This window comes from Varanus komodoensis, unplaced genomic scaffold (genome assembly GCF_004798865.1).
Source record: "Varanus komodoensis strain SLA01 unplaced genomic scaffold, ASM479886v1 scaffold7_1, whole genome shotgun sequence".
Classification (NCBI taxonomy): Eukaryota; Metazoa; Chordata; class Lepidosauria; order Squamata; family Varanidae; genus Varanus; species Varanus komodoensis.
This window is the reverse complement of record NW_025336479.1, coordinates 3668386-3695706: the sequence shown is the minus strand read 5'-3', so window position 1 is coordinate 3695706 and position 27321 is coordinate 3668386. Positions and strand designations below refer to the sequence as shown.

The 27321-nt window shown below is 47.9% G+C and overlaps 1 protein-coding gene across 2 annotated transcripts in view; it reads right to left on the bottom strand.

The window, feature by feature from the left end:
• Positions 1 to 21632, bottom strand: part of MGAT5B (alpha-1,6-mannosylglycoprotein 6-beta-N-acetylglucosaminyltransferase B) — a 208237-nt gene extending 186605 nt beyond the window's left edge. For both annotated transcript variants that reach the window (XM_044453886.1, XM_044453887.1), the window contains exons 1-2: positions 21565 to 21632; positions 10916 to 11028 (exon numbers count right to left, since the gene is read on the bottom strand). In XM_044453886.1, coding sequence (XP_044309821.1) covers positions 10916 to 11028; positions 21565 to 21632 — 181 coding nt within the window. The remainder of the gene's footprint in view (positions 1 to 10915; positions 11029 to 21564) is intronic.
• Positions 21633 to 27321: the final 5689 nt, after the last annotated feature.

Genomic DNA, 27321 nt, shown 5'->3' with positions numbered 1-27321 from the left:
GTGTTTCTATTATTCTGCCCACAACATGTGGTCTTTTTAAATATCCATTGCTCTTCGTTTAGCCTTTCCCCTCTGAATTCTCTCTAAAATATATCATTAAGAAAATTTAGGTCATTTGAAGGAAGACCAGATTCTGATTCTGCAAAGCCCCTTGTAGAAATGTCAGGCAAATCAGCAGAATTGTGCAAGCTTGTTGGCAGGGCAACAGAAATCAGAGTCAGGCCTTGACTCTCTGAAATCCTTCAGCACTTAGTCTCCCATTGTGTGATCACCCTCTGTACCAATGGGCAGTCCTGAAAGTCACCAAAACATAGAGGGAATGTTTAACAGCCGAATTTAAACACCCGGCTTTCGGATTTGATGGCTGAGTGGCCTGATTATATCCATAGGTGTTCAGATAAAACAGTCATTAGGGACTGAGAATAACTTCCCTAGATATGGTTTAGCAGAGCAACCTAAATGCCTACTTGCTTCAGAACAGGGATGTTAAATCAGAAAATACTCAGATTGTTCCACCAAAGAACCTCTTCAGAAGGATAGGCTAAGATTGGAGTGCTGTCCAGAGGGATTTGGGGAAGTTGCAAGGAGAGGAGAAGATGCAGAAGTCCATTTGGCGCAGTGGTTTAAACCGCTGTGCTGCTGGGCTGATTGATCTAAAGGTCGCCGGTTCGAATCTGCACAACAGGGTGAGTGCCTGCTGCTCCGTCCCAGCTCCTGCCAACCTTGCAGTTCAAAAGCATGCAAGTGCAAGTAGATAAAAAGGTACCACTTCGGTGGGCAGGTAACAGCGCTCTGTGCACTTCGGTGTTCAGTCATGCCGGCCTCATGACCACGGAGACTGTCTGCGGACAAACGCTGGCTCCCTTGGCTAGGAAACGGAGATGAGCACCGCCCCCTACAGTCAGGCATGACTGGACTTCGTGTCAAGGGGAAACCTTTACCTTTACCTTTATCCTTCCAGGATGATGAGTTTAGGTCCAATGCCACAAACTTAACAGGCCCAAAAGGCAAAGGTAAAGATTAGTGTGGTCACACAGTCAGAACACATAAAAGCCCCATGAACAAAAGTCCACTGTAATGGGCACATTTCCATACATACATATGGAAACGTCCAGAATTTGGCTTAGTTAGTGAACGACATCCTTAGGTCCAGCGCCAACAGTACAAGTATTCTTAAAGATCCAGGTAAAAATCTATCTATTCAACTTCTTTAAGAAAAAAAAGGGGGGGTTGGCCCTCAAATAATCTGTCAATTTCTCTCAAGAGTCTTTCCATTAATCATGGCAATGTCTGAGGATGGAAAGAAAGGGCAGGAACTCATGGACCTCCAGACACTGTTGGACAACACCTCCCATTGCCTGTTTATCAGTCATACTAGCTGGGGCTGGTTATAGTTGATGTCCAACCACATAGAATCACAGGAGGTCATATACTCCCAGTCTCTGAGTGAAAGGAAAGCAAGGTGAGAGAGCATTTTTCCTGACCCTATACCTCTATTTGGAAGCATCATTCCTCTGGCCATCCCAAAATGGAAACTCCTTGTTGAGAGGCTTTGAACCAGTTTCTCCCAGCATACCAAGTGCTAGAGGAGGCCTGAAGAACATCAGCTCCAGGGGCCAACCCCCACCTGCCTGAGGTTCCAGTTTGGCCCTTTGAGATTCTCCCAATGCCCATGTCCCCTTCCCCTGCCCACCACCTTTCCTTCAGCAACCACTCCTTTGGTGGTCTTCCAGCTTCGGTGCAGTTCTCGTTCTAAAAGATTTGAGTTGTCTCTCCTTCGGCTTAATTATTGGCAATAAAAACTTTACACTAAAATATGCAAGCAGTCTGGGTACTTTGCCCCTTCCTGTTTTGCTCTCAAACCCAACTCACCTCTGGAATTTAGCCCAAGACCATCTCCAAGATGGTGCTCCAATCTGATGTTTAGACTGAAAGGGGTTCTGTAAACCTGGACTTGCCTATACCCATCTTTGGGTACTTGAGCACCTGAAACAAGACCATATCTTGGCACCCTGCTGAACATGGCACCACCATCGCTACCCCTCATGCCTTGCCCATTCACAGGCTGCCATTTCTGCCCCCTTGCTGCCCTAGCCACCATTTCCTGATTGCCCTGATCTGACTTCTCCAAACACCCCCCTGCCTCCCCCCCCCAATGCTACATTTCAAGGACTCTTTCCTTAAAGTGAGACATCTGGATGGGGTGGCCCTGGAGACCATCTGTGCTGTAGCAGCCCCAGCAGCCTTCATAGCTGCCCCACCCAGGAAAGCCCCCCCCCCAAAGCTTGGCCTTTGGGCTTGACTCCCTCTGTGGTGACCCACCTTGGCGGCTTTGTGGGCTGCTGCAGCTCTCACTCTGGGAGATCCCTCAGGGGAAGCATCTCAGTGGGCTTGCTCTCTGGGCAGCTGCCTATAGGAGATGCCAGGGCTCTACTGCCACCTTAGGAAGGTCATCCCAGAACCCTGAGAATTCAGTGGATAAGACACCTGTCCTGTTCACCCCCCACCAAAAAAAGGTGTCCCTGAACTAGAGGCACTCATTTCTGCTCCAGCAGAGTCTTCAGATCAGGAAAATATTTTTTAAATTTTACTTATTTATTAAAAGCTTTAGTATGTCGTCCTTTATATAAATATCTCAGGACGGCTTACGGGAATCTAAAACAATTTAAAACAACTCATAACATCATCCACAGAATTAAAACAGTGATACAGTGTGAAACAATAAATAAACATTGAGTAAATCAAATTAAATCAAAATAGAACAAAGCAAAAGTGACTGGAGAATCATTAAAATTGTTAACTTTTAAAATGCTGCTGTTTTTAAATGAAAAAACAAAAAGTGCAGGGCTAAGTTACAGCAACAAACCTTTTCCTACAGAGAACATCACCGAGTCTTCCCACCCTCCCCCTGCCCCTTCATGTGCCGAGAGTCTTAGTTGATTTTTCCTTTGTTATTTAGTCCGAGTAATTTTTGCCCATCTACTGCAAGGTCCCTCTTTCCCTACATCAAAGCCCCCGTTTGCCTGATGAGGTGGTGTGCATTCTGCCAGACGGGAGTCCCGGCTGTGTCTCTTTCCCCTCATCTCAGCACATGTATTAGTAAGGGAAACTACTCATTGGCTTTCTTACACCTAGGCCAGGATGAAAAAAATAATGCATGGGCTTGGCGGCTATCCATGCTTAGACATGAAGGGATCAGCCATCAATCTCCAGGCTCTAGCAGTAATGAAACTGCAAAGCCAACACAGCATCAGGGTAATTTATACTCCGATGTCCAGGGAACATGATCAAAAGCATCCTGCCATTACTTTGGAGTAGGGATTATTTGCCTGTGTCTGGTATGCCCCTACTTAAGGAGACAGTCCACATTTCACAAAAGCCAGGCTCAATCAATGCAAACCGGGGAGGGGGAAACAATTGTTTTAGTTGCTTTTTGACAAAATCCGGGCAAATCAGCAGTAATCCTTTAGGAATATATTTAATGGAGTTCATTATGATTAGGTGGATGGTGGAAAGAAACTAAACCAGCATTGTATTCTCCCCCACCTGGGAGAAGCTAAGCCACCTACCAAAGCGGAAGCATTACACGGTAATCGCTTTTGAAGTCAACTAAGCATTTTACAGACCACCACATGGGTTTTGAGATGCAGCCTACCAATCTGCTGCCCACCTAACAGGCATGCTGTCTTGCTCATTTGATGGACAGGAGGCTGAGGTTCAGCCTGGAAGGAGGCACACGGATGCTTGCAGAACCAGCTTGGGAAGACCTAGTCTGTTCATGCTGCATGAGATGCTGGGTATGTTTGTTTAGGAATAGGTGAGCACTCGCCCCCCCCTTTTTTTTTCTTTAGAAGAACTTGCCAACATTCACAAGTCGCTTCGTTTGGGGAGACAGGAGCAGCTTGAGATTTAAAAAGAACAGCAAAACTAAAAGATTCATCCATCCAGGCAAAAGGCTTGGAACGCTTAGCTCTTAGAAGTCTGGCTTCAAACCCTGGTGTACGGGGTCTGAAACCCTCTTTCTGGTATTGAAGTAGAGTTGCCACCTTTTTTTCCAACAGACTACTCATCTTAAACAGCTACACAGTCGGTAGGCATGATGTGGTCCTCTCCATTTTAGGAAGAACTCCATCTATTTGATCTTGTTGTAAGAATGTATAAGAATTTTCCACTGCCCGCCCTTGCTTCTGCTTGCATAACCCATCAGCTCATGCCATTGCAGCTTGGGCTGCTGACTCATGGCGTGTTTTGGTCAGGGCGTGACTCAGAGGCCTCTAGGCATATGCAAACTGCCCCTCTTCTGATGCTGAGGACTACAAAATCAGATCCATCTGTACCACATTTCCCACAGCCAGGAGATATCTGCCCCCTCTCTCCACCAAAAGAAATCTACCAAGCTTATGCACTATCCTCAAATTAAGAGCCTACCCCAAAAACCAAAAGCAAGTTTCATCAACACCAGAAAGAATGGCATAAATGGATTGGGTGTGTTGAATTTCAAATCCCAGGCACAACCGAATGCAGCATGGATATTCTGCTGGTCAGTATTTTGATTCAGCCTTAATAAGAAGAACTTTTGCCTGAACTTAGGAAAAAGCAACTGTGGAGCCTTTATAGAAATTAGCGAGTGTCCTGCTGTTGTTGGATTAAGCCTGGAACAAACCAAGGATAAATTTGCTTAGCAAAGTCAGTATACAAGTAAAAGGCCAAAATACACGATTATCAGCCCAGGAAAAGGGGCAATCCAAAAGCAGGATATTATGGAGGATCCCCAAAGTGAGCAGTCCAAGGAAGAATGAGACATTATTCACACAAGTAGCGAGTCTCCACTGAGCTTATGACTTGGAGGTCACAGAGCTCCATCCAGGCCTCAGCTGCAGTCCATCAGAAGCTTCTGGAAGATTCTCTCCTCATGAGGAAGGCCCTACTCATGAGGAGTCCTTGACACATGAGAATCCTCATTCTTCAGCCAGGCACTCCTGGCCACATTGGTTCTTCTGGCCTGCCCTTTGAGACATGGCGGCTGGGATGTTGTTCCTCCTCTGCCTCGGAGGCAACGTCCCCTTCCCCTTGCAGTGGTGCAGCTGTATCCACCTGCCCTGAGGCAGTGATGGCCACAGTCCACCAGAAGTTTCCATGCCTCCTCACCATTCTGGGAGCTGAAGCACGAGGTTTTAAAAGGCGCCTCCATTGCGCTTCCTCTCCCAGACAGTCAGACATGCTTATGGGGATGCTTGGATCAGAGCCTTGCCAGGGCTTGATGAGAAGCCATGGGGGATGCAGCTTCCCAGGCCATCAGTTAAGAGGCAGGACGCGCTCCAATGGAGCAAAGCTCCTGGAGCCAAGGTTTCATTTGGATGCCAGGAAGCACTTCCTGACAGTCAGGACCCCGAGGGTGTGGAATGGGCTTCCACGAGAGGTCGCTGAGGCCCCATCGGTGCGGGTGTTCAAGGATAGGCTGGACGTCCACATGGTAGGCATGTCGTGAGTGGAGCCGGCTGGTGCCAGAGGCCAGACTAGATGGCCCGGGAGGCCCCGCTCTGTTTCTATGTTTCTAATTAGCAGTGCTCTACGGCTTGTCACACATGGCATGCCTCCTTGGTGTATACTAGCAATCCCCCCACCCCAATCAGCAGACACCTCCCTGTTTCGGCGCCTAGTCGACCAGAGGGGAAGCTGTATCCCGCTAGCATTCTCCAGCTGGCCCACAGAGGCTTTGGCTTCCCCCAGGAACCCCACAGAGTCTTCAGCAGAAATAAAGAATCAGAAAACACCTTCTTATAAATGCTGTGGTCATTCAAACAGAATGGAAGGATGCCTGCTGCAGGAGGTGTTGCTCCACCCACATCATGCCAGGAAAAAAAGGATAAGTTAAAGAAGGTGTTTGCTGACCTATGGGAACTTTCTATGAGAAAGTGAGCATAGCTTCTCAGTCCCCCAGGCCATGTCTGTGTGCACATACACACACGTGTGGTTTCCCCCCATTCTTAAAAAGGGGCTTCAGCAAAAGCCTGGCCGGTTTTATTAGATTCCACAAGGCACAGAGTAACGTTGAGTTGGGGTTTAAAGGCACACTGGCTATGATTAAAAGTGGAGTTTCAGGAATTATTGGGCAGAAGGGGCAGAAAGAGCCCCTTGCACAATTCCAGTAAAGCTATGCTGAGGCAGTAATCGTGTGATTTGTGGGAGTGGGAGTAAAGAAAGGACTCTGAGCTAGTCACAAAAATAACATTATAGCTATGTTTTATGTGTCTGTGCTGGCAGATCACAGAGTGCCTTAGGAAGCAGGCGGGCAGGCAGGCAGGTGGGACACCCCTTCCTCTGCATCCTGTGGAACAGAAGACATCTCTGGTTGAAAGCAAGGGCTGTTCCTTGCTCCCAGAAAACCTACACATGGGGAAAGGGAGTATGTTGTTCAGTGTCTTATCCAGCGGGATACATCCTTGCTTTGTTGCTGGCCAGATTCAGCTGATTCTTTGTCTCCCAGAGGCAAAACAAGAGAACAGAGGAGTATATGAAGGTCTCAATCCTACAGGTCATGAAAACAAGAATCAAACTTCCAGACATCAGGTGGGGGACATGAGGATCACCATCCACCACCATCCAGTTAATGTTGATAAAGAGCTACCACAACTGCAGCTCATAAAGATTTACCTCATAAATCCCATACAGATTTATACCACGGTCAATAAAAGAGGGGAAGAAGAGCCAGAAAATCTTCTAAAGCGTATTAGCCCATGAGGCTTCACCCATGTGAGGGCCTCATTGCCTTCAATAATAAAAACTCTACCTGTCCGTTCACACGACCTAACAGAGCCTACGGAACCTAGACCCCTGAAATATAGCATGTGTACCCTAACCCTAACCCAGTCCAGCACCTAAATTTCCAGTCTCTACAGAGATGAGTAGGCTGAGGATCAGATGAATTATTATGGGCAGGCCACTGTCAGGGGAAGGAAGTGGACAGATCTGTCCTTCACCATGGCAGAGGCCATGCCTTGGAGGTGCCAGGGGGCATGAGTCTGAAGGGTCCAGCACAATGAGTGCAGTTCTGACAACGACATCCATTTGCCTGAAGGCTTTGCTGTATTAAACTCAGGGCTATTCCAACCCATGTGAAGAAAGCTCCATTCATGACTATGGAATAAATGTGGGAAGCATGTGGTAGGACAGCCAGAGGCAACTTTAGTCACTCAGTAACTGTGCCTTGTTTCTCGGAAGCACGAGGATTTGAAGGCTGGATGCCCTTTGCCCAGCAATAGCTGACAAAGTGATGGAATAACTGATGATGATAGAGGAACAACCTCCCACTTGGTAACAGTAATTACATATATAATAACCATGGACAGCTTGATTCTTTCTCAGCCCAATAGAAAAACATTCAGAACTTTCTATCCTGACCTATTTAAAAACAGCTATCATATGACTTCCAGGCAATTTAACCTTTGCAAATCCTCTTTTAAAAAAAACAACAGGGAAAGATTTGCTTCCAAGTAACATTGTTATTCTTGTATACCTCCCTCTTTTGAAGTTAAAATCATTTTTCTTCTCTTCTCTCTACAGCATCTTTTTAAAGAAAGAAATGGCAATACATAGTCCTCACAACTCATCCTCCAGCATCCCATTGTGTCATGGTTTGTCTTGCTGCCGAGATACAAAATGCCAAATTGTCATTGCTCATCTATTTTGCCTTTCCCTTCGCAGAGACTTGTCTGTTCCCAAACAGGAGCAGTCAATTGTATTTGAGGCTTCAGAGTAGCTGAAAAAATCCGAAGATAGGAAGCCCAGTCAGGGGAGAACTCGAGTCTTCACACTCTGGTCCATCCAGAGAAGCCCCCTGCTGGGCTCTTTCCAGCTCTTTCCAGCCTGATGGGAGGAACAGCAGTGGCGGGTTTTGCCTCCCTGTTCTCCAACGATGGAAATGGTTAGACAAGCCCTAGAGCCAGTCTGACTTCTCCAGCCAGGGGTACAACTGGGGATTGTGGGGGCTAAGTTTCCCCCGGATCATCAAGCCCTCCCTCCCACACAGAGACTTGCCCCCCTATGTTCTGTTTTCTCCCTCCGGGCAGTCAGAGTTCCAAGGGCGAGTTCTGACCTTGTTTGAGGGCTCCTGCAGTAGAGTAAAGAGGGCCCTTTGGGCAAGAAATCTTCAGGGTCCTCCTTCCAGCAAGTCTAAAGTCTACCATCCCACCAGCTGCTCATGCTTCCCATCTTCTTTCTCATCTTACTCCCGCATGCTTGACAGGCAGAGATGCAGAGCGAGGAGGCGGCAGCATCTACCACCCCTCTTACCCACCACCACTGCTTCTGGGCCAGAGCATGAGGTGGCTGATCGAGCAAGTGGCTATGGAGAAGAGAAGGCACAAGCCAGGGCCATCTTGTCAGTGCCCCCCCCTCATTATGGTGTGGGCCTTTGACATGTGCCCAACTATGCCCACCCCTGATGCGGCCTAGAGACCAACAACATCTACAGGGCCATAAATTGCCCCAGGAAGCCCCCGCGGAAACCTGCACCCGGGAGCAGAAAACTTTCTGAGTGTGGCATTCTGTCTGAAACCCCTGAGGGTGGTGGGGGCAGTCAAAACAATCTTTCAGCCCCTTGGGACTGTCTTGGGACCATCAGCACCCTCTCTAGGAATGCTACTAGTCAGCTGCGCTCCTTGGCAGAGGCTCTGCTCTGCTCTCCCAAACCTCATCATGTTTGCATTGGATGCACACAAGCACAGTGTTGCAGAACTCACCACTGCCGGGCTTTCAAAAAGAGGGACACAGCTTGCACTCAAGCCCCGACTACACTTGACCACAATGCCACGGCTGCTGTCCTTATGTGCCTCCCCAGCAGTTTCTACTTCCTTTAAGCTTTCTGAGGGCTGCCTTCTCCCGCACAAGGCTGCTCATCTGTTCTGTGGACCATCTGGGGCCCTGCAGGTATTCTCACCTTTGGATGCAGGGGGCACCTGCGACCAGACCAATTCTGAGGTGATGCCTCAGTTGTGGAACTCCCCTTGGCATCTCACCTGGTACAATTGCCTGGGGCCACCCTCTGCAGCCCAAGGAGGTTCTCCCAATGGTAACACTATGGGGCCCACTTATCATTTCAATCATTCCTCCATACACTTTGGGTTTGCGGTCAGTTTAAGCTGGTTTAATATATATTTTTGTACTGTCTGATTGTCAGCTGGCTTGAAGGTTGATCATGGTGGAAAGGTGGGACAGAAATGTGTTAATTAAGAGGAGAATTAAGAATTAATGTGTGACATGACTCTAACACATTCAGCACCTTTTTCTTGTGTTTGCTCCACTTCTTGGTTGCCACCTGACAGGGAAGGGTGAGCAAAGCACAGAATCACCCTGCTTCACCTAGACACTACGGAGGGACTGTGGAAGGAGTTGCAGGGCCGTGGCACCCACACGTTGGTACTGGTATTTAGGGTGGAAAGCTACAATTCCCTTTTTCTCAGGCTTTGTTCCCTGACCCTGTAGGGCTGTTGTGCAGACAGATCAGGGGATGGCCGCAAAAATAAATTGTGCACTGAGCATGTTATGTAAAAGATGATTAACACATTCCTTCAGAGGCCATGGGTTCAAGTAAAGCATGGAGCTAATTGCTATATCCCTCATTTGCACAAGCCTTCTTCAAAGCTGGAGTACAATTCCCAGCATTCCCCCTGGCCATTGCTTATGCTAGCTGGGGAATGCTGGGAGTTGTAGGATTCTTTTTCCTTCCAAACATTCATAGGATGTGTACTCCTAAATCTCTTGTTTCACTGGAAACTGGCACTGCTAAGGTGTGATCTTTCCACAAATGGTGAGGCAGTGAAGCAGCACTGCGCAGTGCCCAGCTCCTGACTGACCTGCACAGAGGCTGTGGCATCAGACCCAGTACTCTTGGAAGAGATGTTGGGGGCCACCAGAAGAGTAGAGGATTTGGGTGGGGAGCTGTCCCCAAAGGGAGCTTTCTGCAGCAGAAGAAGGCAGCAAGAAAATTGCCAGCTTGCTTTGAGGTGGTCCTCCTCTGACTCCAAGAATTCAGTCTCCTACAACACAGGAGAGTCTGTAGGAGCCAGACATGTGGGCTCTTTGAGCAATCAGTGCCTTTCCTCTGGAGAAGAGCAGGAGAGTGGAAATGCCAAACATGTTAGCAAGCCTTCCCAAGCTGGCACCCTCTATATATGTTGGGCTACAACATCCAGGGATCAATAGGGGTTGTAATTCAAGAAATCTGGAAGGTGCCAGGTTGGTGAAAGCTGCTCTAGACCTCTGCCGCAACAACACGTAAGGGTCAGAAGAGATCACTTTTGATTTGTGCCTAGCAGCTGTGTCTCTTCCCCACACTCAGTTTTTAATCCGGAGAAGTGCAGGGGCCCCAGTTTGGGTGTAGACTCTATTGTGGTGAAGAGGAGGAGCTTTTACAGTCTGGCCTGGGCCCCTTTGGCCTAATCTAGAGTAGAAATGGAGAAACAGACATAGCTGCTAAATGCAGAATTAAAGTGACTTCTGTCTTGAACTTAAACTTGCTTTTTTGGGTGCCACTATCCAGCCTGACTATACCCAACTCCCCTTTCCACTCTCTGTGGTCCACCTGCTTCCCATCCCGGGCTACTGCCAAGCCTTCCTGTACTGCCCGGAGACCACACTTGGAACAGGAAATCAGCTGTTCTTCACACCAGTGAAAGGTACCATTAGCATCAACAGTGCTGGAGAGCGATGTTGACCCATCAGCAACCTTCACCTGGGTGTGGATACATTTGCAACACCACCACCAGTTGCCTTCACATAAGGATGTGAGGCTCCCTGCCCCTTGCTCATAACTCAGCATTCACAACCTGCCTCTGCTTCATCAGCCGTGCCTCCCACTACCACACAGGACCACAAAAACAAATCACCGAGCCAGCAGAAGGAATTATGGAGTTACCTTCAGTCCTGATGGTGAACGGAGAGTCTCCCAGTCTTTTGGCTGAGAACTGACCTCCCAGAGATGTCATTAAGAAGCAGAGAGTGAAAAATCCAATTCCTACCACGAATATCCTATATGGGAAGACAAAAGAGAGGAGGCACAATCAGGTATATTATAGCTAAACAACAGGCAAGAAAATCCCATTCCTCTCTAGTAAGGACTACTTTGAAGAATCTTGTTGTTCCTTAAAAATCTAGCATTTGCACACCAGGCTCCCAGGACCATCTCAAATGCAGGATTTTTCACCTGGCAGTGGGTTGCATCCAGTGTTGGTTCTAGGACCATTGAAATGAATGGGAGTCAGGTTAGACTAACACTGGGTGCAGCCCAGAGTGAGCAAACAACAGAGTTTTCCCTGTGCATAGTTAAGAAGTTTTTCCACAGGGCATGTTGTCTGTTTTGTTGTTTTTAACGTCCCAGTCTAAGCAATTAACAATTAACTGCAGGCATTTATGAAATTGCCCTGTTGCAGCATCAAGAAAATGAGGGGCACAGCCATCAAAGTTCATTGCTCCTTGTTCCCCCTCTTCTTATTCTTGTTGGAGTGAAATAAGCTGCAGGCAGCAGCAAACATTGTGTTCCAGTGGAAGAGAGTGGGATGCTACTCTCTGTGTGGCAAATTAATTTTATTTCACAGAAGTGAAAGCTGCAAGCACCACCAAACCCTCTGCATCATCACGGAGCATCATCCCACAGGAAGTGCTCCTGCCCAGCCCTCCCCTCCCCATTGCAGCCCATGCCACGGTATCGCGTTGTGCACAGCTCCCATACGTTTCTGAAATATATTTTGGTCATTTCACTAGCTCCATATAATGAAATAAAATTGTGCACAAACTAATTCCAGCATAATAAGGAAAAAATACTTCTCGAAGAAACTCAGCCTTGTCTCTGGTTTGCTCCCAGGGAGAAGAAGCCCTGTCACCGAGAGCACAGTTGTGCATGGTACTAACACCAGAGCTGGCAAACTCCTGGATGCCACTCGGGGCCGACCTGAGACTTTGTGGCCTGAAGCAAAGGACAAGATGGCCTGTCCCTCCGTTCCAGGTGCAAGAGCCAACCAGTCCGGCTACTGAATCTACTTTCAAAACCAGCAACAACATCCTCCTTGGCCTCTGAAGCCAGCAGGCCAATGGTGGGCGGGGAGGGCGGGGGGAGCAGGTCACAGCCTGTCCTTCCCCTGCTTCCTCAGTGCCGGCTACCTGAAGCCATCGCTTCACTCTGCCTCCCTTCTGCCACTCGTGGGGCCAGTATTGCTCAGTCCTATCTCCAGCTTGGGAATGAAACAGTCCAGGCAGTTGGTTATGGCTGGATCCAGGATCTGGCTGTGAGGACCTTGCTTCAAGCTCAGGAAGCAGGATCATAAGATTGGACACAGTCGCTAGCCATGCAGACCACAAATCTAAAGGAGAAATGTGGGTTGGCCCAGAGGAGAGGCCTGGGAGAGACCGTGTGCCAGTTTTTGCTTTCACACCCAATTTCAACTTTCAGATGTATGGCAGCTTACTGCATTTTAATTCTGTCCAGACAGCCAGTGTGGTTTGGGGTGCTGGCTGGCGTGTTGGAGTGGGAACCTGGGAGATCCAGGTCCTAGCCCCATTCAGCCATGAATTTCATTCAGTAACTCTGGCCCAGGCACTCCCTCTCAGCCTAACCTGCCTCAGGGTTTTGAAGTTGTGAAGATAAAAATGGAGCTATGTAGGCCACCTTGGGTTCCTCACTAGAGGGAAAAAGGGGTGACATATAAATGCAATGTAATAACAATGGATGCATTGGAGCAAGGAGCTCCCCAGTTGTTCTTTTTCTTTGCGTCTTTCAAGTTCATCATCCTCAAACATACAAGGAAACATTGACTTTGGCTTTCAGATTGAGTAGGACAGCTAGTTCTTTCCCATCAATGGTGCCTCCATACCTCCAAAGATACCTGCAGCTGCCATACCTTCGATGCCATTTCCCCATCAATCTATTATTTATTTAGATTGGGGAACCAGAGCCACGAGAGCCAGTGTAGTGTGGTGGTTAAGAGCATGGGACTGGGACTCAGATGATCTGGGTTCTAGTCGCCGCTCAGCCATGGATCCAACTGGGTGACTTTGGGCCAGTCACAGATTGTCAGCCCAACCTACCTCACAGGGTTGTTGTTGTGGGGATAAGAGGGAGGAGGAGAATGATGGAAGCTGCCTTGAGCCCTTTGTAGGAAAAAGGCAGGATATAAATAGAGAAATAAATAAATAAATAAATAAATGGGTTTATTTGATAGCCACCCACTAGCATCACACTCTCTGGACTGAGCTTAAACATGTGGTTTCTTAAAACTATTTTAGTATCCACACGATCCACCAGAATCTTTCATTTTTATTTATTTATTTATTTATTTATTTATTAAAACATTTTTATGCCGCCCCATTCGCCAAAGCCTCAGGTCTACATTGAGTGTATGGGGGCACAGCATGGGAAGAAAAACCTAAGTAAACTGTCCACAGAGCTCCAGCTACAGGCAAGATGATAGAGATAGCAATAGCAATAGTGATGATAGCGATAGCAATAGAGATAGAGATGATAGAGATAGAGAGTAAAACCTGGTTTGCATTACTCTCAATTTTATTATGCAAAGCATCCCAGACAACTAAGGGTGTGGACTTCTAAGCATTCCATCTGACACCTGCAAACCATGCATAGCCAGTGTAAACCACATGCTGACTGCTTCGAAATAATGCTATGAGGAAAGATTGACGAGACCAGATGCATTTAACCTTGGGAAGTGGGGACTGAGGCAGGGGAGTATATTTGTGCTTTGCAAGCACCTAAGAAGTTGTTGCAAAGAGATCCATAGCATGTTCTCTGACACCCAGGACTCTGTGGCCATAAAATAACTGACTTAAATTACGGATTGGCTGATTTTGGTTGAACATCAGGGGAAACTTCCTAATAGCCAGAGACCACAGAACCAACTGCCTTGGAGATGGTGAGCTCTCCATCACTGGAGACACTCAAGAAAGAACGGGCAGCTATTTCTCAGGGTCACTTTAACTGAGATCCCTCCACTGAAGAAGCAGTTAAACTTGATGGCCTAAATGACCCCTTCCTGTTCTGTGATTATATAGATCCAGAAGGAAAACTTTCATTGAGCAAGATCTGTGACACTGTGAAATGAAAGAGAAACGGTGGTGCAATGCACAAGGCACTTCCATATAGTACCTTCCACGCCATCACAACTACCCTTCTGTAGGCAGAGGTGGCCATGTGCTCTATTTTACAGGACGGCCCTCAGCAATTATTCTAAATGTGCGTGCAAGCATGCTCTCTAATGTGCAACCCCACAACACACACACTGCTTCATCAAGGCTTTCCTCATCTTCTCCAGGAAATAACTCAGGCAAAGTGGCACAACACGGGACAGGCGGTTGATTCACACCTGGAATCAGAGGCTGTTTCAGGACCATGGACAGCAATCCCGGATCTCGCATGCTGGAAAGCTTGTCCAACTCTGACGAGGAGCAATTCACAAGAATTTCTCATAAAGGCAAAAACTCACCCCACCCTGGGTCCAGTACTTGGCTGTTAAGGGGCTAGCAGGTTTTTTTTTTTTCCTTGTAGATACCGGTTTCTCCTGGGGAGTTAAGGTAGCGGAGAAACTGATCCTCAGGGTCTTCCTGTTCAGTGGAAGTACACCAATTGCACCTTTGGGGGCTCATGTGGCCAGGATATGAGATCTGGGGTGGAAAGACCAGGAACTGGCTCTGGTACTTCACTTCAGGCTCCAAGAGTTCTCAGTCCCGAGTTTGTCTCCATATGCAAGTGTTAAGCAAAACTGCATCTTCTCTTTGGTGGCAGCCACCCTACCATAGACACACACTCCTGGATTAGTTCTCGTGATATATCAGCAGTGGGAAACCTGCTGTCTGGGCAAGCTGCTAAAAATGGGGAATGAAACTCATAGCCTAGTAAAATGCTACCTTTCTCAGTAATAGATCACCGAACATGACTTCTGTGTACTATTTACTCTCTATAGCAGCAGTGCCTCTTCTCCTTAGAGCGTACATTTAATGAAGAAGTTCGGGTGGGGTGTGCGAGTTGGATGCTTGGGAATTTAATTGTCAGGAAGGATCCTGCTTTTTCTTCAGATTCTTCCTATTGACAAGAAACTCATCATTATGCGAGACCTTGTTTATGCCTTTGAATCTTCATAATTATAATCTAGCAAGGAGTGATGGTTAAACACTGCATTTAATTACTAATTTAGACCATTGAAGAAAAGGGGGAGAGAAAGAAAAAATACCCTTCGTGATTAACTGAAAGGGGGAAAATAAAAGAATCGCATGGTCTAGAATCTCATTAGAAGATGAAAAACCTCAAAGCAGCAACTGCATTTCAGAGGAAGGAAATTGCAGCGCCTGCGGTACCCAACAGGATCAGAACAAGCATGCTATGGGAACTTTAATGGGGCAACGTGGTGATCAGATAACTAAGTTCACTCAGGGTTTCCTAAAGCAAAAACAACCACCTGATCAGAAGCAAACTTTCCGTCCTCCTGCATCCTCCTAATTCATTAGAATTTCTCCAAGGAACTCTAATTGGAAGCTTTGCTTTTTCTAGCCCACCAAGAATGAGAGAGCGACTTTGAGTGTTTTGGCTTGTAAAGGGAATGAGCAGGAGGCGTCATTGCAGCTCTTCACTTCAGGTGATGATGTATCAGAGGCCAGGATTAAAGCTTACTATCACACCCTTCCTGATCATAAACATTAATCGAGGCCAAACTCATCTGCTGGCATTCAGCCAGTGAGGAAGAAAATGTTGCATACAATATGAGGCAGGAAAAAGAAGCGGAGACTACAGCATCAGCATAATACAATATGGTGTGTAGCAACTTGATTTTTCCATGTGTTGGCTCTCCCACAAAGAAAAGATCACAGTTGCAAAAAACTGTACCTGTGCACTGCATTGTAAAGTGACATTACAATTAGCCCTTCATTGAAGGAAGGAGAAACTTCTCTCATCAACATTTTACAATAGTGGCTGAACAGAGCTGCAGTCTGTGACCACAGTGGGTGATGGCTCAGTGTTAGGTGACAATAAAAGCCAGGAGCCTTACAATGTTCCTTAATATAACCAATCTTTCTGGTTCATTAAAAAATAATAGAATAGGAATAGGAATAGAATAGAGAAATTCAACAAAAATCACATCTCACAATGATTATTTGCTGCCTCATTTCAGAGTCACTATCCCCAACATCACTGCCAACCTCCTTGTGATACGTGTGGCGTGAGATCGTTATTTTCACCAGGGATGCGGAACCCGTGGCCCTGAAGCTGCTTGTCGCTTTTGGCCTGTGTTCATGCAGTCCTTTGCCTACTTCCAAAGGCCTCTGACTGCGACCAGTTCAGCACAAGTCCGGATGTGTTGTGTCTCTGGCACAAGACATCTCTCCCTTCCCAGATAGTCTGCTGGCTGGGAAGGGAGAGACTCACCTACCCGAGTTTTGCCCTGCCTCCTGCAAAATGCAACTTGCCCACCACTCACCTGTGGCCTCTGATCAATTACCCACAAGGGATTGCAGCTCTCCAGAGAAATGTGCAAGTAGAAGAGGGCTTGTTAGATCAGGAAATTTGACTGCAACACTTTTAGCCAAAGCCAGTATGCTCTAAAAATCACTGTCACTGACATTCTTATTCTCTTGAACATTGTCCTATACACTGGTGGTACACTGGAAACCATAGAAAAGTTTTAGAAAACAAATGCTGACTGGCACTGGTAGCAGAAGGTTTGTTTGTTTATTTTATTTACTGCTCTTCTGAACTACCCAAAAGCTGAAGCTCTCTAGGTGGTTCTCTGTTAGCATCTCAGGGCAGCAGCCAAAGCCAAACTAAAAATGCCTAGGTAAGATTAGAATTAAGCCACCCTTTCAGCTCTGCAAACATTCACATGCAGGAAGAAGCCTGGCAAAAGGCAAAATGACTTGCTGCAGCACCACCAGACATGTGGTGTTGTGTCTCTGCCTTTTCTTCAACATTGCTCTATGCCGTGGTGTCTGGGCACAACTCTGCTAACATACAGGGCTTCCTCTGCCGTTCTGTGGTGCTTGCATTATCGAAGGATCAGTCATGCACATTGCAAGCAAGACCTTAGCCCATGCATCAGGGGCAGGCAACCTGTTGCCCCGCTGCTCCAGGGTCCAACTCCCATAATCCCTAATCACTGGCCATGCTGACTGGGGCTGATGGGGGTTGTAGTCCAGAGCATTTGGGCAACTGCTGATTGCCTACTCCTGCCTACACTGCCTAATTTTATTTGCTGATGTCTCTGCCCTGCATTCTTCAGACTAGAACTCAACCCTGGCTTTGTAGGTCTTGCTTGTATACAGAAGTATATGCTTGCACAAATGCATGCATTTTGAAACAAGGGCATGGTAAAGACACTGAAGGCACTTCAGTATGAGCTTCCCAAAGTGCAGTTGTCTTGGGTTTGCAATATATGAAGGGCTTGTGCGTGCATGTGTGTTGAATATAGGATAGCCACGCTTCTCTTTTGCAGAGGACGTATCTCTGTGTGAAGGGCTTCAGGAGCATTGCCTGTCCAGTCCAAGTCTGGCCTAGAGATAAAAGTCTGTCCAAAGGGAGGGCAGCCGGGCCTTGAAGCTGCTCCTCAGCCCTTGGCTTCTAGAGCACAGACGGAGCAGGCTGACACACAGCTCACCTGGCCACAGCCGCCCCCCCCCCACCCCCACGAAATGGTGTCCCTGCTTAAGTTAAATGAGTGATCTATCCATTTAACAGCTATGGATGCACTTACATGTATTTATACAGATAAATCAGCATGTGCTCATTTTATGCAAATCTGTGTCCTCTTTTTGGTGTCCCATTTCCTCTTTGGCCATGCTAATCAAAGTACACAGGCATTCCTCCTCGACAAATGGATTAGTCCGATACACATTAGGATTTTGGAGTGGTACAAAAGCAGGCCCTTTAATGCTATTTAAAATGGCATATTAAGGCCCTCCAGCCGGCCAGACGAGAGAGTCCACTCTTGCCCATCCCTACCATTACGCTGTTCTTCAATTCTGCACCGCAAGTCAGGTTCTGCTCTTCTACTGAGCCAAATATCATTCAACATGAGCGAAAGTGACAGCACTCACGGGCGGCTGTTTATCGCCCATGACACAACGGGCACAGCCAGTGGGCTGCTACCAAAGAGGTAGACTTCCACCCAGCGTCTACTCTTGCATGCAGCCCTCATCTTGGGGCTCATCTTAGATTAGGGTAGTCGGCATCACCAGAAGCTCAGCAAGATCAGGAACGACACTTTTTTTTAGAACAGTCAGACCCACCATTGAGGAGGCGATCGCTCCTGGAAAGTTCCTCTGCTTGAGAGCTTTTGTTTTGTTCTTTACAGGCAGCTTTAGCCAAGTGCAACTGCGTGGGATTCACCTTGGTCACACGCACCGTTTGCATGCTTTGCAGTGAAGGGCAATAAGGCTGCTGGGGACTCAACAGGCATGGAGAATTATGGGCATCCTGTGGAGGGCAGAAGGGATGCAGCGGCAGAAGTCCCTTCTACATTTCTCCTGCCCTGCACAACATTTGGGCAGCTGATCTTGCCCTAGAGGGAGGGAGGCAGGGAGAGGCACTGCCAGGATACTGCTTGGGCCTGGGAGAGCCTGCCTTGTCTTGTCTCCTCCCCACTCCCCACTCCCCTCCCAACAAAGAACTCCCTCTCTGAGGTCACTCTTATGACCTCAAAGCCGCAGATGTTGATATTCACTCTTTGCCAGCTGCAACAAGGGCTTCTGAGGTCAGAACCGAGACGCTAAATACTCCTATGGCTGTCTCGTCTCTGTCTAGGATTGCATCCTTAGGTATGCATTTCCTTCAGGCTGTTCCACTGAGCAATAAATCTGGGTTGCCCCCCCCCCACTGTGCTCTCAACAAGGAGCTGCAGCCAATTCTAGCACCCTGACAGGTGCCACTGGATGACACATGGATTCGCAAACTTCTGCTTGTCACGTTCTGCATTTTGAGGTGTGGGTCTCACCAGTCCTGTGGGCATACCTAGAAAAGCAGCACATGAGAGTGACCTCTGATATACCCCAAAAGCTATAGAGCTTGGACCCAGGATATGCCTTCAGTGGACAGAAGGGCTTGTGGTGCCCACAGAAGAGGTGTCCACCACTTAATCTGTGGAAATCCCCCTACCATGCATCCAACCTCTCCCTATTCAGCAGGCTCCACTGGCCCAGGGTCTGCTGTGGGGAGGATGGAGCAGCAAAGTCCACCTTTACCAGAGCAGTCATGCAGGCACCTAAACCTGGATCCAACCCACAATCAATGTTGGAGGCCACAGACTGGTTTGGGCAAGCTTCTCATTTTGTAATCAGGGCATCTTCCATCCCATGCTGAAAGACCAGGTCCTTTACTGGTCCCAAAACAGTATCATTAGTTTCTGGAGAAGGCATTCCAGGGCACCAAGACCAAAAGGCTGTGTTAGCCCCTAAGAGGGGAGAGTGGTTCCCAGTCTACTTGGGCTTAAATCCCACACCTGGATATTTTTCCCAGCTGAGCAGCTTCAAGGATGCAACTTTGACTGGGAAAATAATGCAGGAGGACAGTGTTAAGGCCCCTCCATCTTCCAGCAGCTGTGTAAAACTAATTACTTAAAAAATAGAAAGGGTGGAACCCTAAACACAATTCTCCAGCATCACGTGGCCCTTAGTTCCATTGGGCCTCGTGGGACATGGGAAATAGGGCCATGAACAGGCTTTTGTAGCCCTTCTTTTGCCCAGTGCCCCACGATTTCAGCCACTGCACACTATTTATGCCTATCCCTTAATCCATGTATCAACTTATTTCCAGCATGGGAGACAAAGGTATTGCATAGCCAGAAGTGGCGGGATCACTGTGTTGGCCCACTTTCTGTTTTCTTCACCTCCTTGAGCTACTGATTCGCCAGCAATTTCCCAGGTGGGATCCCTGGAGACATTAAATTTGAGCAAGGCCACTTCACCATCTCACTGCAAGTTTCACCTTATTGGTACCAGGTATGGCCTATTTCCTCCATGGACATGCCAGATGTGGAATGCAGCTGTGCTGTAGTTCCCTTCTGAGACTACCTAGCCTCTCATGAAAGGGTGGGCAACAAAGGTTGCCCTTGGAGCCCTGTGAGGTAGTGGCTCAGAGGATGCGCCCCCACTAACCAACTCTTTCCCCCTCCCAACCATGCAGGGATGGGGGGCTGGGGGTCAGCATCCCTGCCCTGCCTGCTGAGACTAGGATAGCTGGGGAGAAGGAAAAACCCTTTCCCACCCCCACCCCAGTGATCCCCTCTAAGAAGGCTGTTTCCCCACTGCTTTTACCAGTGAACAGTGAGCTTAATGGGTAGCTTTGGAGCAGACAAGGTGGTATATAAATGCAAATAGAGCATTACATAATTGCATTGCTGTGAAGGAGGCGAATGGCTCTTCCACTCCCCAGGGATGCGGGCTGCACCGGCATCGCTGTGGAGGGAGGCTGAAGCCACTCTCCCTGCCCGGCAGCCCTGACCGGGAGCAGTGGTCCTTCCCACGCACGTCCTCTGCACAGTCCAGTGCTGCTGCTCTGTTCCAGAGGTTCTCCTTCCCCTGCTGGATGGAGTGGCCTCCTGGTAGATGGGAAGGACCAAGCAGCAATATCGCATCCAGGCATCCCCTTTCCCCAAAGCTCCTCCAGCCTCATCAGAACGGGCTGACACAGCCGACATCCTCTGCTTCCTGGAAAGAGCAGGCCACCTGGAACAGGTTCGATTGCTCCCAGGATGGCCTTTTGGCTCTTGTAGTTGCCCCCATTCACTGAGGTCCCTGTTAATTTGTTGCCCCTTACATGGCACAAACCAAAGGGAAAGCAGGCAGTGAACAGGCTTCAAAGTCTCTTATGTCAATGGAGAAGAAAAGGGAGGGGAGGCACCAGAGCAAGCAGCTTGAGAAAAGCCCCCAAACACAGACAAGGAGATTCCATCATGGACAACCCGTGGATCTCGCTCACAACACTATCCATTAAAAAACTTTAGAGCCACAGCAGTGCGAAGCTGAAATGCCTGGATCCCAGAGGGATTCGAGACAAAGAGGAGTCCTCCGCAGCCAGGTCTCCCCCAGACGATTTGGGCAGCACCTTCAAGCGCCCCCAGCCAAAAGGTACTGGCTGGAGCATGCTGAGAGTTGTAGCCCAGCACATCTGGAGGGCACCAGCTAGAAAAGCAGCCACGGGAAAGCCCCATATGGGCCAGAAATAATCTCACAAGCAGCAGCCAAACTTACAGCAATCTAAGTCAGCTACCAGGATGGAGTGTAATATTGAACAATGTCTACCAGTAGCATAAGAAGAGACTGAAAGTAAACCTTGACGAATCCCAGCGTCATGAATAAGCCCCGGAACGCCAAAGGGCTATGCCACAGCAAGCTGGCATCCCTCTGCCCGCATCCAGATGTGTTCAGAGCAAACTTGTTTCTGCTCAGGACCTGAATGGGCTCTCCCCTTTGACAGCCAGAGAGGGTGGGAAGCATGCAGTGCTGAAGCCCATGCAACCCCCTCCCCAATTCTTTCTGAGCTGCATACCACCTGGAAGCAGCAGAGCCGAACTTTACCTAAAAGGCCTCAAGGTGACGAGACATCTTCTGACCATTATTTTCCCATCTGAATTCACTGTAATCATTGTTCAAACTTTTTTTACAAAAAGGAAAAAGAAGGAAAAAGGAAAGGAGAAGGAAGGAGATAATGAGTAAGTTCAATCCCAGTTATTGGAAAGAGCTCATGACTAGAGGCTTTTTAAAAGGATCTGCATACAAAAGAAGTGTAGAATGGACCCAATACATCCAAATCCAGAAAGGGCAATGAATCCTCCTTTCCCTCTTAGGTGCTGCCTCCGTTGCTTTCCTCTTAACAGATGTCTGCTTCAGAAGAAAAAGTAAGATGAAACCAGAGAAAGCAGGACTGGGTGGTTGTGGCAGCTCGGGCAATGTTTCAGTCACATTTTAGAGGCAAAGCATAGCAGACGCAACAGCCCTCCCTTCTTGCCAAGTATTAAATCCACTGCTCAGGTGAAAAACACCTGGATCCGGGCACTCTTCTGCTCACGGGGTCCTTCATCCCAGCCAGTGCCTCCCCTCACTCCGCTTGCACCTGGACCAAAACCAAAACCCTGCTGCCAATTGTTTGCTTTTCTCCTTGTCTCAGCTTCAACACTTCCAGCAGGTAGGTGCCATTTCCCACGGTTGTTTCCTCTTTGAGAGGCGATTCTCGGTCACAGCCAGAGGAGGAGCAGGAGGAGATGTGGTTAAAGTGGCCAGCTCCATCCCACTTCGACAGCTGCCTCGTCTCATCCTGGCCATCTGAAACACTCCGCTTTCGCCTTGCAAAGAGGCTGCATTGTTTCCATCTGGGAAGGATGCGCTGCTCCCAGCCAGAAGGGGAAGAAGAAGAAGGGGAAGAAGAAGAAGAAGAAGAAGAAGAAGAAAAAAGGGATGCTCCGTGGAGAAACTGTGAGGTGGGCGCCATCTAGTGGCAGCCGAGGGGACCGCCCGTGTGTCGGGGACGCGTTCTGCTGCAACTAAGAAAACAGCTGTGAGCGGCTATTACAGAGCGGCTTAGTAGGACGGGGCTTGCTTCCTATTCATAACACAGGCCTGGCCAACTCCTAAGCCGCCAGGTGGGAGCGTCTGTACTCCGGGCATTACCAGCACCTGCACGGCGAAAGTGGGGCAGTCAGAGGCCTCGGGTGTGGTTGCTGCAATCGATGAGATCATCACCGGATTGCACTGCTGGAAGCATTGCTTAGTGGCGCTGGCTTTGCACGGGGGCTGGAAACTTCAGCTGGCCAGAAGGTACTGGCCAGTCTGAGGAAGACTGTGCTGGCGCTGGGAGCTTTGTCCTGGCTAAGTTTCAAGGGCCAGTTCAAAGTGGGCCCTTTGAACTGATCCACCCGATCCACCCCATCCAGTTGTGCTGCCTCTGGCAGGATTTTAGGGGCTCCACTGAAGGTGGGGGGGGGGGGTATCCAACCTCAGCCTTATTCCAGATATGTGAGACAACTGGGCCTAAGATGTGGGGACAAATCTCTTGCTACAGACCCTGGGGGCCAAAAGGGGTGGGGTGGATGTGTTCCCACCCCCAGGGCAATTTGCTCAGCCAGACCCTTTTTCCATTCTCTCCATCCAGATGTACAGAGCAGGAGAGAGGGGTTGCAATCAGGAAAACCACTGAGAAAGAAGCACAGGTGCCCCACCTGCCTACAAAATTAAAATTCCAAAAGCCCTGTTAGAGGAATAAATTTTATTAGGGCCAACTCGAGGCCACAAAACAATGAGCAAATTTGCCAGAACTCTACATCAGGCAAGAAGGTAAACAGAGAAAGGGGAACATGGCTGATAATGGAGTACAAAGTCACCATCTAGTTCCACATAAGATGTGGCATGGGAGGAGCAGTAGAGGCATTCAAGTTAGGCTCTGTCAGGTGCTGAAATGTTTTAATTTGCACCCAGGGCCCATCTTTCTGTGGTGCAGGAGCGGGAGAAAGAATAGTTGGTCTCCCATTGTTGAAAATACAAAATTGAGGTGTTAACCTGGTACAGTCTCTATCCTTAGGTAAAATGTACAAGTTCCTTGGGATGTGGGAAACTGAAGTAGAAACACGGCAATTTTTGTATTAAAAAAGCTGGAAGTAATTTTAGAAGGTGTGTTTTTGTTTTTGTTGTTATAGAAATTTTCATTTCTATACTGCCCAATAGTCAAAGCTCTCTGGGTAGTTTATAACAGTACAGTAAAAAGTACAATGAAGTACAGTAAAAATGCCATAAAATCTTATAAACTAAAAATAGCTGAAAACTTACACTGGAGAATAACCCTATAAAAGAAGAACACTTGTAATGAATAAACCCCTCAAGCCATGACCAAGCGTATCTTTAAAGGTATCAGCATAAAGGGCCATCTTCACCTGGCACCAAAGAAACCCAAAAAACAAATTCAGGAAGATTCCCCACTCAAAAAAAAAAAAAAACAGGCACATGGGCAACATTGGCTAAGAGCTTCTCTGCATGAGGCATTTATTGTCCCCTCCTAATGCATCCTTTTCAGAGTTTGCGGGGCCTTTTCATGACACTGTCATGCTCCAGAGCCATTCCCATGTTCCCCAGCCTTTTTTGTGGATTTTGTTAGAGCAAGCCAAGTCTGCTGTTCAATGTTAAAACCATGTATTGCTGCAGCCCTGCTATAGTCCAGTGGAGATGCAAAGATCCAGCTGGAAGCAGGCTCTCTTTGCACTTCTTTCCCGTGCTCAGCTCTGGCCAGGAAGCAAGCCAAGCTGAGATCATCTCCACAAATGCTCAGGAGCACTGCGGCACCCTCCTTTGCACAAAGTACACAGAGTTGGCACAGCTTTGCACAGCCAGCACAATTCATGTGGGCAGAAGCAAAACGCCGCCTGTGGGCAGCGTGTGCAACAGGGGGCCTTGCAGGCTCATGTGGATTTGCTTCCTGCTGGGAGCCCTTCTGAACACACGATGCAAGGCAGACACAGGGCAGAGAGAAGGTGGGGTGCAGCCCAGGGAAATCCCATGGGTTCTCACCCCAAAACTGGGCTCCTCTTAGGTGCGGCTGTGCTACATCACCACCTTGTGGCTGACGATATAGAAAAGCAGACCACAGTGAAAACAGGCGGTTATGTAGAGAAACCCTAAGTTGTTCCCATGACTTGCCTTGCTGAGGGTAACCCTCATTAAAGGTTTAAAGCACTTTGGGGACACAGCTGAATCCCCCATGGTCCTTCTCATGGCATTTGCTCTACAATTCCTCAGAACTAAGCTCAGCATGATAGCTGGTTGCTTGTAGGGTACAGCCCCATCTAGGCCGGGTAGAAGTGGGAAACATAGAGAAGTCCCTCTCTCGAGGGCAGAGGAGGACAAACTCCCCAGTGTTGAAAATTATCAACCCTACCTATGGCCATTCCCAGTGAAGAACAAGCATCCAGAGGTGCCCATTGAAGCGGTGAGAGAGAGAGCCATATGGAAGACAAACATTCACAACAAGCTCCAAACTTGTTGAATCTTACAATTTTCTTTAGCACATTCCGTGATCTTCTTCCACCACAAACTACGAATTCTACCGACACACAGTTCAGCCTGCCAGTACGAGGGGAGTTGTTCCCTCTCTCCTGCTTCCTGCCCACCTCTGCACCACCTGGAAATCTGATTGAGAGGGATTCCCAACCCTCTGGAGAAGGTTTTGTGGGCATACAGGGGGCTGTGAGGAGTGGGGAGGAAGGAATTGCTCTCTTCTTGGTTCCACAGACAGAAGTAGTTCCAACAATGGAGTGACTTTATTGGATCCAGCCCTGAAGCTGGAGAAGACATTTGGCAGAAGAACAAAAATTGATGTGAAATCAGGGTAGTGGAACTTGTTTCTGACAGATTATGCATCACATATACAGGAGTAATAGAAATCGGGAGACTGCATCGATTCAAGTCTAGTCATTGTAGCAGCATATTTAACAAAGTCAAAAATGAGAAAGTCAGAGGGCGTTTTTGAAAGGCTGCATGTTTTAACTTTAACTTTGACATATTTGTCAAAGGGAATTAATACCAACTAGCAGGCGTATTAATTATGTAAAATGAACAGGCTGCTCAGCGGGTAGAAAAGAATGCAGCAGTTACCTAGTTACTCAAGCCTGTTTTGTAATACATTAGGAGAGACTAAATCCAAGTCATAAATATTGCTCAAGCATGTAACCACGATCATCATCAATTCCAGCCAGAATTTTCTGTTCTCTTCCTCCACCAAAGGAATCTTAACATTTCTTGGGTTTCTGGCTCATAACATTTTTGCAGCGACCAACATATTGTTAGCCACCTGGTATCATTTCTTTTTGTACCCAACTCCTCAAATAATTTTAAAAATGTATGGCATAAAAACTACTCTGTTGTTATGATTATACTCCTGGAGGCCTTTACACTCCAAAGGGGATCTGAGATAGTGGGTTGGATCCCACATCTTTATTCTGTGAGCAGAAGGATACTGCCTGTGTAACAAGGCTTCTGCATCCTCTCTTCTCCCCTGCCATCCACATAAGCTCTCCAAAGCGTCTCCAGATGGTCCTCCAACCCTCCAAAACAGATGAGGGAGGAGTGTACAGAGTAGGGAGGAGGAGGAGGAGGAGGAGGTATGGGCATCTTGTTCCACAAGTGGAATTTTTCCAGTGGAGGAATGAAGATGCAGGCTCCAAGCCGAACATCCATGGCTATTTATCAAGGAAGCAGTTCTCAGCCTGTCCTACCTTGTAGGGAAGGTAGGGCTGCTGGGAGCATTCCCCATCACACCATGATTATCATTCAAAGGTGTGATTTCCTGTTCTTGCCACCACCTTTCAGCCTTCAGGTGAGCAGTTCCTTCTTTTCAAAAGATAACTTTTCAAAAGATAAATGTTTAGCATCTACATGCATGTATGTGCTTACCAAAATATACTTCTTGTTCTCTGCAGTTAATTATTGTGCTACATTCCAGGATTGTACTAATGAATACTTTTCTATACTGCTTGTGCTGTGGTTAATGTGCCCAACTATAAATAATGGATTCCACAATTACAGTCATCTCTCCTGGCCGAGGTCTGACGTAACAACAAACCATCACTGCAGAGACTTGACCTGCTTCCCCTGCCTGAAAGTACTGTTTGTTGCTGGCTTTTGTGGCTATATCCACATTCATCAAGTGGTGATTTGCTCAATTAATTTGTCAAGGAGCCATGAAATCAGACTAGGATATCCTGGTTCACCATCAGACTGGTTTGCATCAAGCCACCATTTGCTTAGTTTAGACTCAGCGACAAAGCACAGTTTGGAATGGAAGCTAACCAGGAACAGAAGCTGTAAATCTCATCCTGGTGCTTGGATGAGAAGGTAGCACATTTTCTGCTCTGAAGTACCTAAAAGTAAGAAGTTATTCATCCTTAAGCACAAGTAACTGGCAGGAGCAAACCCTGTTCTTCTCACCTTGGACATGCCTTGATGGTTCTACGGCTACTAGATGACTCCAAAGGCAAAGCAATATACTTAAATGGGGATGGGGACCCACCAGCCCATGGGTAAAATTCAGCCCACCAAGCCTCTGCACTCAGCCTGTGTAGATCTCTAAAAAGGCCCACCCAGTTTCCAGCCACCCAGCAAGACTCGGGCAGGACAAAAGGTCGGCCAACTGAGCACACCTTGTTTGGCCTTTCTGGGGCCTGCCCTGCCAGGAAGTCATGGCAGCCTCATCAAGACCAGTTCAGAAGTCCAGGACTTTCCTGCACCTGGGTCTGGGCAGCCACATGCCTCCCAAAAACAAGAAGTAGCAGCGTAGAGAGGAGCTCGTGATCT